The 14,284-nt window shown below is 53.2% G+C and overlaps 1 protein-coding gene across 1 annotated transcript; it reads right to left on the bottom strand.

The window, feature by feature from the left end:
* Window positions 1-3,723: 3,723 nt before the first annotated feature.
* On the bottom strand, window positions 3,724-10,404 carry LOC138811462 (uncharacterized). Its single transcript, XM_069999182.1, has 4 exons — window positions 10,260-10,404; window positions 9,903-10,067; window positions 5,530-5,765; window positions 3,724-4,009 (listed from the first exon to the last, which is right to left on the bottom strand). The coding sequence occupies exons 1-4, from the start codon at window positions 10,402-10,404 to the stop codon at window positions 3,872-3,874; spliced, it is 684 nt and encodes a 227-aa protein (XP_069855283.1). The 3' UTR covers window positions 3,724-3,871.
* Between the last annotated feature and the right edge of the window lie 3,880 nt (window positions 10,405-14,284).

The raw sequence follows: 14,284 nt of genomic DNA, 5'->3' as shown, positions 1-14,284 counted from the left end.
TGCCAATAACAATAATAGAAGTAATAATAGTAATAATAACAGTAATAACAGTACCAAGAGTAATAATAGTAAAACTGAGAGTAATAATAACAATAATGGCAATAATCGTAACAACAATGTAGACATAGGAGTAGGAACTATGTTCATAACCAAAACAATAGGAGTAATAACAATAGTAACAACAATAACAGTAAGAGTAATAAAAATAGTAACAATAGTAACAATAATAATAATAGTAATAATAGTAAAAACAATAGCAACGACAATAACTGTAACAGTAATAACAATATTAATAACAATAGTAACAACAGCAATAACAGTAACAACAACAACAATAGTAATAATACCAATAAGCATCATAGGAGAAATAGGAAGAGGAATAGGAAGTCAGGTGCCTGGTATCCAAGGAAACCACCAGGAAACCAGAAGTGGCACCATCTTGGTATCTCTATGGCTCCCAGGGGCCCAAGGCCCCACCCCAGGGACAGGAAACTCCATGAGGAAACTCTGAGCTCCACCAGCAAACCGGAAGTGGGGCCATCTTGGTCTCTGGGGCTCAGGGTCACTCAGGGGTCCAGAGAACCCAGGGTGCTGAATTCAAGAACCAAGAGAGCCTGCCCCCCTTCCCTACCCCCACCCCAATAACAAACAAGAGTGGATGGATGGATGGATGGATTGGGTTGATGGATGGGTTGATGGAGGGATGGATGGATGGGTGGATGGATGGATGGATGGATGGATGGGTGGATGGATGGATGCATGCATGGATGGATGGGTGGATGGATGCATGGATGGATGGGTGGATGGATGCATGGATGGATGGGTGGATGGGTGGATGGATGGATGGATGGGTAGATGGATGGGTGGATGGATGGATGAATGGATGGATGGGTGGATGGATGAGTGGATGGATCGGTGGCTGGCTGGGGAGATGGATGGATGGATGGATGGATGGATGGATGGATGGATGGATGGATGGATGGATGGATGGATGGATGGATGGGTGGATGGATGGGTGGATGGGTGGATGGGTGGATGGGTGGGTGGATGGACGGGTGGATGGGTAGATGGATGGATGGATGGAAGGATGGATGGGTGGGTGGATGGATGGATGGATGGATTGACAGACAGATGGATGGATGGATGGGTAGATGGATGCATGGATGGATGGGTGGATGGATGGATGGATGGATGGGTGCATGGGTGGATGGATGGGTGGATGGATGGATGGATGGGTGGGTGGATGCATGCATTGATGGATGGGTGGATGGATGGATGGGTGGATGGAAGGATGGATGGGAGGGTGGATGGATGGATGGATGGGTGGACAGATGGATGGATGGATGGGTGTATGGATGCATGCATTGGTGGATGGATGCATGGATGGATGGGTGGATGGGTGGGTGGATGGATGGATGGATGGGTGGATGGATGGGTGGGTGGATGCATGGATGGATGGGTGGATGGGTGGGTGGATGGATGAATGGATGCGTGGGCGAATGGAAGGATGGATGGATGGATGGATGGATGGATGGATGGACGGATGGATGGATTGGTGGATGGATGGGTGGGTGGATGGATGGATGGATTGATGCGTGGGCAGATGTAAGGATGGATGGATGGATGGATGGATGGATGGATTGGTGGATGGATGGATGTGTAGATAGAAGGGTGCATGGATGGGTGGATGGATGGATGGATAGATGGATGGATGGATGCATGCATGGATGGATGGATGGGTGGATGGAAGGATGGATGGGTGGGTGGATGGATGGATGGGTGGATGGATGCATGCATGGATGGATGAGTGGATGGATGCATGGATGGGTGGATGGATGGCTGGTTAGACGGATGGGTGGATGGGTGGATGGATGTGTGGATGGATGCATGGATGGATGGGTAGATGGATGGGTGGATGGATGTGTGGATGGATGGGTGGTTGGGTGGATGGATGGGTGGATGGATGGATGGGTGGGTGGATGGGTGGATGGATGGATGGATGGGTGGGTGGATGGATGGGCGCATGGATGGATGGATGGAATGGTATTATTTTTGTTGTTACTGTTATTGTTCTTGTTACTATTGTTATTACTATTATGGTTATTGCTGTTGTTGGAATTGTAATTGTTAATACTTATTGTTATTGTTCTTATTGTTTGTTGTTAATGTTATTGTTATTATGACTATTATTACTGTGATTGCTGTTATTACTGCTATTATTATTATTGCTGTTATTGCTCTTACTTTTATGATTACTGTTATGGTTATTATTATTGTTACTATTGTTACTGTCATGGTGATTGATGTTGTCTTTGTTCTTATCACTATTGTTTTGCTGTTATTGTGATTCTTGCTGTAATTGTTATTATTGTTACTGTTATTGTTATTATTGCTATTGTTACAGTTATTGTTACTGTTATCATTATCGATGTTATTGAACTTATTATTGTTATTGTTATAGTTATTGTTATTATGGCTACTATTACTCTGGTTATTGCTATTATTGCTTCTATTGTTATTGTTACTCTTATTAATGTCATTGTTATTGTTATTTGGTTGTTATAATGGCTATTATTGTTATTGTTATTGCTATGATTGCTGTGATTGTTGTTGCTCCCATTGTTACTGTTCTTGTTATGGATGATGTGTGATTGTTATTCTTACAGTTATGATCGCTGTTATTGTTACTCATACTATGATTGTTGTTATTATTGCTATTGTTATTCATGTCATTGTTGTTGTTAATACTGTTATTGCTCTTATTCTCACCTTGACCCAGTTGATTCCCAGCCTTCAGCCCCACCCTGGCCTTGAAGAGCAAGAGACTAAGCTATTCTCAGCACAGCCTGATATTTTTAGACCCAAGGCTGATCACCCACCATCTGCAGCACCAGAGGACACAAAACCAAATGGAACAAATCCCACAGGCAGAGGGGGAGAGGAGGGGCCTGGGCAGGATATAACAGCCATCCATCCACCCACCCATCCATCACCCATCCACCCACCCATCCATCCATCCACCCATCCACCCACCCATCCATCCACCCATCCACCCACCCATCCACCCATCCATCCACCCATCCATCCAATCATCCACCCATCCATCCAATCATCCACCCATCCATCCACCCACCCATCCATCCATCCATCCATCCACCCATCCATCCACCCATCCATCAACTCATTAATCCACCCATCCACCCATCCATCACCCATCCATCCATTCACCCATGCATCCATCCACCCATCCACCCACCCCTCCATCCATCCATTCATCCATCCATCCATCAACCCATCCACCCATCCATCAATCCATCCACCCATCTACCCATCACCCACCCATCGGTCCCCCATCCACCGTCCACCCATCCACCCATCCATCCACCCATCCATCCATCCACCCACCCATCCACCCATCCATGTATCCATCCGTCCACCCATCCACCGGTCCACCCATCCACCCATCCATCCACCCATCCATCCATCAACCCACCCATCCACCCATCCATCTATCCATCCGTCCACCCATCCACCAGTCCACCCATCCACCCATCCATCCACCCATCCATCCATCCACCCACCCATCCACCCATCCATCCATCCATCCACCCATCCATCCATCCACCCATCCATCCACCCATCCACCCATCCATCCCCATCCATCCACCCATGCATTTACCCATCCATCCATCCATCCATCCACTCGTGACTCAGTGAGGCACTTCCTGTGTTCATTCCCTTTATTTCCAGAGGTCAGGGAGGCCCTGGGATGGGTCAGGTCTTGGCCTTGTGTCCAGTGTCCTTCTGTCTGTCTGTCTGTCCGTCCGCAGGTCAGTTGAAGGCGGGCAGGCTGAAGAGCTCGGGTTGTATGTCACCCAAGGAGGGCAGCAGCAGGGTGGCCCCGGCCGTTGAGTTCGGGGTCGAGCTGGACGCTGGGCACCATGACCACCTGCATCCCCTCTGCCTGGGCGACCGCCATGCCGTGGGGCGTGTCCTCCAGCACCAGGCACTGCAGGGTCAGAGGGCGAGAGAGACACGCGGAGTGAGAGGTCGGCCGGGGGGTGGGCCGGGTGCCCAGTGTTGGAGGGAAGGAAGGGGGGAAGGAAGGAAGGAAAGAAGGAAGGAGGGAAGGAGGGAAGGAAGGAAGGAGGGAAGGAAGGAAGGATGAAAAGGAAGGATGGAGGGAAGGAACAAGAAGGAAGGAGGGAAGGAAGGAAGGAAGGAGGGAAGGAAAGAAGGATGGAGGGAAAGAAGGAAGGAGGGAGGGAAGGAGGGAAAGAAGGAGGGAAGGAGGGAAAGAAGGAGGGAAGGAGGGAGGGAAGGAAGGAGGGAAGGAAGGAGGGAGGGAAAGAAGGAGGGAGGGAAGGAAGGAAGGAGTGAAGGAAGGAAGGAAGGAGGGAAGGAAGGAGGGAAGGAAGGAGGGAAGGTGACCGTCGAGCCACGGCGTGCCTACTGGCATGTTCTGTGTGTGATTTCGAGGCCTCCCCCACCCAGGGCCTGGTGTGGGCCAGGTGAGCACTGTGCCAAGGAGTCTCCCTCCCTGTTCCCCTGGGGCTGTCTGTCCATCCGTCTCTCCATCCGTCCATCCGTCTGTGTGATTGTGTGTCTGTCCGTGTCTCTCTGTCTGTCTCTGTGTGTCTGTCTGTCCCTATATCTGTCTGTCTGTGTCTCTGTGGTCGGTCTGTCTGGTCTGTTCTGTGTATCTGTCTGTCTGGACTCTTATGTCTGTCTGTCTGTCTCTGTATGTGTGTCTGTCTGTGTCTGGCCAAGTGTCTCTGTGTCTGTCTATCTGTGTGTGTCTGTCTCTGTATCCGTCTGTCTGTCTATATGCCTATTTGTGTGTCTCTGTAGTCTGTCTGTCTGTGTGTCTGTCTGTGTATGTATGTCTATCTCTCTGTCTGTCTATCGGTGTGTGTCTGTCTGTCCGTGTCTCTGTGCTCTGTCTGTCTGTCTGTCTGCCTGGTCTGTGTATCTGTGCGTCTGTCTGTGTCTATCTGTCTGTCTGTGTGTCTATCAGTGTGTCTGTCTGTGTCTCTGTGGTCTGTCTGGTAGGTCTGTGAATCTGTGTGTCTGTCCCGTCTCTTGTGTCTGTCTGTCTGTCTATCTGTCTGGTCTCTGTGTCTGTGTGTCTGTGTGTCTATCTCTCTGTCAGTGTGTCTGTCTGTCTATTGGAGTGTGACTGTCTGTCCGTGTCTCTGTGGTCTGTCTGTCTGTCTGTCTATGAGTCTGTCTCTGTGTCTGTGTCTCTATCTGGTTTGTCTGCCTGTCGGTCTGTGTGTCTATCTGCCTGTCTGTCTGTCTGCATGTCTGTCTGGTTTGTCCATGTGTCTATCTGTGTCTCTGTGTCCGTCTCTGCATCTATCTGTGTGTTTCTGTGTCTGGCTGTCTGTCTGTCTGGTCTGTGTATCTGTGTATCCGTCCATGTCTGTGTGTGGTGTGTGTCTCTCTGTGTGTGGTCCATGCAGTGGACCCGAGGCCCGAGGCCTCGGTTTACCTGGTTGACGGGGGGGGGGGGGATGAGGAGAGAACCTGCGGGTGCAGGCCAGGAAGATGTCCGGAGAACCTGTGGGCGCAGGCCAGGAAGATGTCCGGGGCGGGCTTGCTGGCCTTGACCTCGGGGTCATCACCCAGCACCACGTGGTGAAAGGCACCGAACAGCTCCCGGTGTGCGCTGGTCTTCGCCTGGTAGGACTCAGTCCCTGAGCTGGTGGCCAGGGCAAAGAGGATGCTGTGCTTCTGTATGTGGAGGATCAACTTCTCTGCACCTGGAGATAGAGAGACAGGAGGAGAAGAACTTAGGTCTTTGGTGGCCTAGGGGGGAAATCCACAAATCCATCCATCCACCCATCCATCCATCCATCTACCCATCCACCCATCCATCCACCCATCCATCTATCTATCCATCCATCCATCCACCCACCCATCCATCCACCCATCCATCTATCTATCCATCCATTCATCCATCCATCCATCCATCCACCCATCCATCAATCCATCAATCCATCAATCAATCCATCTACCCAGCCAGCCACCCATCCATCCACTCATCCATCCAGCTACCCATCCATCCATCCATCCATCCATCCATCTACTCATCCATCCACCCACCCACCCATCATCCATCCATCTATCCAGCAAGCCACCCATCCATCCATTCATCCATCCACCCATCCATCCATTCATCCATTCATCCATCCACCCACCCATCCACTCATCTATCCATCCATCCATCCATCCATCCATCCATCCATTGACCCATCCATCAACCCATCCATCCACCCATCCACCCACCCATCCATCCATCAATTCATCCATCCACCCATCCATCCACCATCCATCCATCCATCCATCCACCCATCCATCCATCCACCCACCCATCCATCCATCCATCCATTCATCCACCCATCCATCCATCCATCCATCCATCATCATCATCATCATCATCATCATCATCATCATCATCATCATCATCATCATCATCATCATCATGGTGACCCTGGAAGGATGTGAACTCCGGGCATCATCATCATCATCATCATGGTGACCCAGGGCATTTCCCAGGGCGACCGGCCACATGCACGCACACGCACGCACACACGTGTATGAGCAGATGACATCTTGTCCCGAGCACTGGGCAGCGAGTCCTAGATAGGGTGGTGGAGACGGCACCGCGTTCTAGAAGGTTCTGAATCCAACGGTCATGGCAGATGGACCGGTGAAGTCTAGGATGTACACACAGACAGACAGACAGACAGACAGACACACACACACACACACATACACACACACACACACACACACACACACACACACACACACACACACACACACACACACACACACACACACACACACACAACGGCCCGGGGAAAGGAGATGGTTCTAGAAAGTTTGTCCCTTTTCAGAGTTCTTCACCCAGACAGACAGACTGACAGATGGATAGATGGATGGATAGACAGATGGGTGGATGGATGGACAGACAGACAGAGAGATGGATGGACAGATGGGCGGAAGGATGGACAGACAGACAGACTGATACATGGATAGACGGATAGACAGATGGGTGGATGGATGGACAGACAGACAGACTGATAGCTAGCTAGATGGATGGATTGATGGACAGACAGACAGACTGATACCTAGATAGATGGATGGATGGATGGACAGACAGACTGAAAGATGGATAGATAAGACGGATAGACAGATGGGTGGATGGATGGACAGACAGACAGACTGATAGATGGGTAGATGGATGGATGGACAGACTGACGGATAGATGGATAGACAGATGGGCAGATGGATGGACAGACAGATAGATGGATAGACAGGCAGACTGACAGATGGATAGATGGATAGACAAATGGGTGGATGGATGGACAGACAGACAGATGGATAGATGGATAATAGATGGATAGATGGATGGATGGACAGACAGACAGATTGACAGATGGACAGATGGATGGATAGACAGATGGACAGAAGGATGGACAGACAGGCTGGTAGGTGGATAGACAGACAGACGGATGGATAGATGATAGATAGATACACAGATAAGATACATGAATAGATGGATAGATGGATGGATGGTTGGACAGACAGAGAGATGTATAGATAGACACACAGACAGACAGATAGGTGGATAGATATAGTAGATAGATAGACAGATAGACATGTGGATAGACAGATGGATGGATGGATCCATGAATGGACAGACAGACAGAGAGTAAGTAGATAGACAGACACCTGGATAGACAGAGGGATGGATGCATAGATGGACAGACAGACAGATAGACGGATGGGTGGATGGGTGGATAGATGGGTGGATAGAAGGGTGGATGGATGGATGGGGGATGGGTGGGTGGATGGGTGGATGGATGGGTGGGTGGATGGATGTTGATTGAATATGGATGGGATTAACATTTACACACTTGAGTGACTTGGACCCAAGTCCTGATACAATATGGGTGGGATTAACGTTTGCACACTTCAGTGAGTTGGACCCAAGTCCTCATCTGGATGGAGGAGAGACGGAAGGGATTAACATTTGCACAATTGAGTGACGGACCCAACTCATCTCCATGGAGGAAGGAGGGAAGGGATTAACATTTGCACACTTGAATGAGTTGGACCCAAGTCCTGCTGTTGATGGAATATGGAAGGGATTAACATTTGCACAGTTGAGTGACTTGGACCCAAGTGTTCATCTCAATGGAGGATGGATGGATGGGTGGATGGATGGATGGATGGGTGGGTGGATGGATGAGAGGATGGATGGGAGGGTGGATGGATGGATGGATGGGTGGATGGATGGATGGGTGGATAGATGGGTGGATGGGTGGATGGATGGATGGATGGATAGATGGGTGGATGGGTGGATGGATGGATGGGTGGATAGATGGATGGGTGGATGGATGGATAGGTGGACGGATGGGTGGATGGATGGATGGGTGGATCAGAGGGTGGATGGGTGGATGGATGGATGGATGGATGGATGGGTGAATAGATGGGTGGATGGATAGGTGGATGGGTGGGTGGATGGATGGGTGGATGGATGTTGATTAAATATGAGTGGGATTAACATTTTCACACTTGAGTGACTTGGAACCAAGTCCTGACCTCAATGGAGTAGGTCAAGCTCTGTCTCTGTCTCTGTCTGTCTGTCTGTGTCTTCTTCTGTCTGTGTCTGTCTTTGTCTCCTCTGTCAGTCTGTCTGTTGGTCTGCGTGTCTCTACCTGTCCATGTCTGTGTCTGTCTGTCTTTGTCTCTCTGTCTCTGTCTGTCTCCTCTGTCAGTCTGTCTGTGTCTCGTTCTCTCTTTCTTTGTCTGTCTGTCTGTGTCTGTCAGTCTACTTCTGTCTCTGTCTTTCTGTCTGTCTGTCTCGTCTGTGTCTGCCTTTTGGTCTGCCTGTCCATGTCTGTCTCACTGTCTGTCTGTCTCTGTCTCATTCTGTCTTTGTCTGTCTCGGTCTGTCTGTCTGTCATCAGTCTACTTCTGACTTCTGTGTCTGTCTGTCTCTTTGTCTCTCTGTTTCTGTCTCCTGTGTTTGTCTGGGTCTCGTTCTGTCTTTCTTTGTCTGCCTGTGTCAGTATCTGTCTGTCTGTGTGTCTGTCTGTCTGTGTCTCTCTGTTATTCTCTGTCTTTCGTGTCTGTCTGTCATTCTCTGTGTCTGTCTGTCTTTCTCTGTGTCTGTGTCTGTCTCTGCCTATGTCTGTCTGTCCATCTGTCTGTGTCTCTCTCTGTGTCCATCTGTGTGTCTGTCTCTGTCTGTCTTTGTCCCAGTGTCTGTCTGTCTTGCTCTATGTCTGTCCGTCTCTGTCTGTCGGCCTGTGTCTGTCTCTCTCTGTCATTCCCTGTCTGGCTCTGCCTCTGTCTGTCTGTCTCTCTGTCTGTCATTCTGTGTCTGTCTGTCTATGCCTGCCCATGTCTCTGTCTTCTCTGTGTCTGTCTGTGTCCATCTATCTGTCTGTGTCTCTCTGTGTCCATCTGTGTGTCTGTCTCTGTCCCAGTGTCTGTCTGACTCTGTTTCACTGTCCCTGTGTCTGTCAGTCTGTCTCTGGGAACCGCGCATGCTTGTTGCAGGGCAGCGCAGCCCAATCCCGCGCATGCGCAGATCCGTACCTCGCAGAGCCCGGGGAGCACACGCATGCGTGTTCCTGCTCGGCGGGGGGGGGGGGGAGGGACGGGGCGTGCTGGCTCATGCATGCGCGGTACAGCGCGGAGGACCTCCCCCCCCCAGGTGGCACGCATGCGCAGTACCAACCAGACCAACCGAGGGAATCCCACGCATGCACGCACCACACGCTCGGCCCGGACGGTGCCAGACGACTCAACCAGTGCGCATGCGCAATGCGGACGGAACCTCGATCCTCCGGAGTCCCCTAGGCACCTCCCGGCGGACTCACGCTGTGCGCATGCGCAACTCGACCCTCCAGGGTCCGCTCTGCGCCTCCCTGCCGATTCAACCTGTGCGCATGCGCCGTGGGTCCACACGCGGGAGGGCAGTGGGAACAAGCAGCCAAGGGACGCGCATGCGCAGCGGCGCTCCGCCGGGAGCGCTAGGCCCCTCCCTGCTGACGAACCCTGTGCGCATGCGCATTGGCGCAGGCTGGCTCAGCCCCTCCCAGCTGCCTAACCCTGTGGGTAAGCGCAATGGCGCTCCGCCAGGCCGGCTCAGCCTGTCCCCGCTGAAGAACACTCTGCGCATGCGCAATGGCTCTCCGCTGGGAGCGTTCGGCCCCTTCCCCGCTAACCCTATGTGCATGCGCAGTGGCGCTCCGCCGAGAGCGCGAGCATGTGCGCCCGCGTCTTGGCGCCGGCTGATGACATCGATGCGACGGCGCCGGCGGCCGCGCCCGGAAATGCAGCCGTGGCGGGGCCGCGGAGCGTCGCCGCCGCCGCCACCATGGCCACCACTATGCCGTCCGGATCCGGAAGCGGAAGCGGAAGCGCGCAGGAACCCCGAGGACGCCGACCCGGGAGGCCCCCGGGTCACCGTCGGTGCGTGGAGGCCTCCAGGACGAGGCGCCTTTAAGAGGCGGGGACGCTGGAGGGCGTGGCTTTCTGATGGGCGTGGCGTCGCGGTGGGCGTGGCCTGCAGGGCGTGGACCTGACAGGAGAGTCAGTGGGGGGCGTGGCCTGGAACAGAGGCCATTGGGCCGCTGGGGTTTGGGGGCGTGGCCTGGAAAGACGCCATTGGGCGGCTGGACGTAATGCCATTGGTCGGCTGGGCTGGGGGGCGTGGCTTGGAAGTAAGGCCATTGGGCCGCTGGGCCTAGGGGACATGGCCTGGCAGGAACTAGGCTATTGAGGGTCCTGGCTTTGGGGGTATGGCTTGGAAGTAAGGCCATTGGGCAGCTGGTCCTGGAGGGGCGTGGCCTGGCAACAGTGATGCTATTGTGTAGTCTGGCTTTGAGGGCGTGGCCTGGGTGTGCTGCCATTGGATGGCTGGCCTGGGGGGCGTGGCCTGGCAGGAACCAGGCCGTTGGGTGCCCTGGCTTTGGGGACTTAGCACCCACCACCTCCCCATGGTGACTCAGGGACTGAGCACCCAGCACCTCTCCATGGTGACCCAGGGCAGGGACTGAGCACCCAGCACCTCCCCATGGTGACCCAAAGTGGGGACTCAGCACCCAGCACCTCACCATAGTGACTCAGGATGGGGACTGAGCACCCAGCACCTCCCTAAGGTGCGCCAGATCCAGCAGTAAGCACCCAGCACCTCCCCATGGTGACCCAGAATGGGGACTGAGCACCCAGCACCTCCCCATGGTGACCCAGGATGGGCAATAAGCCCCCACTACCTGCCCATGGTGACCCAGGACCAAGACTAAGCACCCAGCACCTCCCCATGGTGACCTAGGGCCAGGACTAAGCACCCAGCACCTCCCCATGGTAACCCGTTATGGGGAATAAGCACCCAGCAACTCCCCATGGTGACCCAGGGCCAGGTCTAAGCACCCAGCACCTCCCCATGGTGACCCAGGGCCAGGACTAAGTACCCAGCACCTCCCCATGATGACTCAGGGGAGGGACTGAGCACCCAGCACCTCCCCATGATTACCCAGGGACTGAGCACCCAGCACCTCCCCATGGTGACCCAATGTGGGGACTAAGCACCCAGCACCTTCCCATAGTGACTCAGGATGGGGACTGAGCACCCAGCACCTCCCCATAGTGATTCAGGATGGGGACTGAGCACCTAGCACCTCCCTATGGTGCCCCAGATCCAGGAGTAAGTACCCAGCACTTCCCCATGGTGACCAAGGGCAGGGACTAAGCACCCAGCACCTCCCCATGGTGACCCAGGACCAGGACTAAGCACCCATCACCTCCCCATGGTGACCCAGGGCCAGGACTAAGCACCCAGCATTATCCCATGATGACCCAGGGCTGGGACTAAGCACCTAGCACTATCCCAGGGTGACCCGGGGCCAGGACTAAGCACCCAGCACCTCCCCATGGTGACCCAGAGTGGGGACTAAGCATCCAGCACCTTCCCATAGTGACTCACAATATCCCCCAAGCACCCAGCACCATCCCATAATGACCCAAGACAGGAACTAAGCACCCAGCACCTCCCCAGGATGATCCCCAAGCACCCAGCACCACCCCATAGTAACCCAGGGCTGGGACTAAGCACCCAACACCTCATCATAGTGACCTAGGATGATTCCCAAGCACCCAGCACCATCCCATGACAACCCAGGGCTGGGACTAAGCAACCAGCACCTCCTCAGAGTAACCCAGGACCAGGACTAAGCACCCAGCACCATCCTATGATGACCCAGGGCTGGGACTAAGCACCCAGCACCTCCCCATGGTGACCCAGGGGAGGTACTGAGAACCTAGCACCATCCCATGATGACCCAGGACAGGGACTAAGCAACCAGCACCTCCTCAGAGTAACCCAGAACTGGAACTAAGCACCCAGCACCACCACCTGGGGAACAAGGACTGAGCCTAAGCATTCAGCACCTCTCCATGGAGACCGAGGATAGGAACTAAGCACCCAGCACCTCCCCATGGTGACCCAGGAACGGGACTTCACACCCAGCACCTCCCTACTGTTTACATGAGTCAGGTACCAAGCACCCAGCACCTGCCTATTACTAACTCAGGACAGGTACCAAGCACCCAGCACTTCCCCACAGGGACTCTGGATAATCAGCAAGCACCTAGCACCTCACGTGTGTGTCCTTTCCCTCCCCCTGACCCCATCCCAGGTTCTCCACGTGGCGCGATGACCGCTGGTTGTACAGGATGATGGACTATGTGCCTGGTGGCCAACTCCTCAGCTACCTGCGCGCCCGCCAAGATCCTGTGCGCACTGGCCTACCTGCAGGTGAGCGGACCAGCAATGATGGGGGCCGCCCATCCATCCATCCATCCATCCATCCACCCATCCATCCACCCATCGATCCTTCATCCATCCACCCACCCATCCATCCATCCACTCATCCATCCATCCACCCATCCACCCATCCACTCATCCAGCCACCCATCCACCTATCCATCCATCCACCCATCCATCCACTCATCCACCCATCCATCCATCCACCCATCCATCCATCCATCCATCCACCCACCCATCCATCCACCCATCCATCCACCATCCATCCATCCAGAAAGTTCCAGAAAGTTCTCCCAAGGTTCCAGAAGGTCCCAGAAAGCTCCAGGTTTCAGAATAACTCAGCACATTCCCCAGGCAGGTGATCCCTCCACCCAGACACACCCCAACCCTCCCACCCCCCTTCCTTGGCCCAGGAATGATTTTGGGGGGGAGGGGGGGAGGGAAGGAGGGTATTGATGATATTGGTATTGGTGTTGGTATTGATACTGATCCTCTCATGGTCTATTGATGATAGGTTTTCCCAGGGGATCTGTTTGATCTAAGGACTTGAGACGCTTCCAGGACAACCCATGGAAGGTTCTAGAAAGAAGCCAGGGCTGGGGCTGGTTTCTATTTCCTCCCCACCCCCCCCCCATTCTCCCCAACATCTGGGACCCAGTTGCGTTCATCCCTTGGGATTCTCCTCCATGGGAGAAGTTGAGGATGGATGATGACATCACCCCTTCCCATGATCCTTTGCGGTGACTGGTCCAGGGTCCCTTGACTATTCTTGTTGTTGTTGTTGTTGTTGTTGATTTATTATGATGATTAGCTCATGTGCATGGTCTTGTCTTTCCCTTCCCCCCGCCCCAACCAAGCTTCTAGAAGCTTCTGGAACAAATTGCTGATGGATTTCCTGTGTGTGTGTCAGACTCAACCAGAACCCAGCCAATGGCTTCCTCTTCTCAACGCCTGGAAATCTGCCCAACACTTCCTGGAAGGGGGGAGGGGGAGGGAGAATGGAGGAAATGAATAATGAATGAATGAATTCCCTCCTTCCTTCCCTCCTTCCAATCCTTCCTTCCCTCCATCCTTTCTTCCTTCCTTCCCTCCTTCCTTCCTTCCTTCCTTCCTTCCCTCCTTCCTTCCTTCCCTCCTTCCTTCCTTCCTTCCTTCCTTCCTTCCTTCCTTCCTTCCTTCCTCCTTCCTTCCTCCTTCCTTCCCTTCTTCCTTCCTTCCTTCCCTCCTTCCTTCCTTCCTTCCTTCCCTCCTTCCCTCCTTCCTTTCTTCATTCCTTCCCTCCTTCCTTCCTTCCTTCCTTCGTTCCCTCCACTCCTTCCTTCCTTCCTTCCCTCCTTCCTTTATTCCCTCCACTTCTTCCCTCCTTCCTTCCTTCCTTCCCTCCTTCTCTCCTTCCTTCTTATGTCTTTCTGTCTGTCTCTGTGAGTCTCTGTA

The sequence above is a fragment of the Dipodomys merriami genome, unplaced genomic scaffold (assembly GCF_024711535.1).
Source record: "Dipodomys merriami isolate MVZ:Mamm:240054 unplaced genomic scaffold, mDipMer1.0.p SCAF_53, whole genome shotgun sequence".
Lineage (NCBI taxonomy): Eukaryota > Metazoa > Chordata > Mammalia > Rodentia > Heteromyidae > Dipodomys > Dipodomys merriami.
The sequence above is the reverse complement of the archived record's forward strand: the minus strand, read 5'-3'. Positions and strand labels throughout refer to the sequence as shown.

Excerpts from the sequence above, each read along its gene's own strand:
- LOC138811462 (XM_069999182.1), bottom strand. The coding sequence starts at position 10,404 with ATGGTGGCGGCGGCGGCGACGCTCCGCGGCCCCGCCACGGCTGCATTT. Across the intron at positions 5,766-9,902 it reads GAGTTGCGCATGCGCACAGC|GTGCAGAGAAGTTGATCCTC; the intron begins GTGAGTCCGCCG and ends CTCTATCTCCAG. Across the intron at positions 4,010-5,529 it reads TTCCTGGCCTGCACCCGCAG|TGCCTGGTGCTGGAGGACAC; the intron begins GTTCTCTCCTCA and ends CTGACCCTGCAG.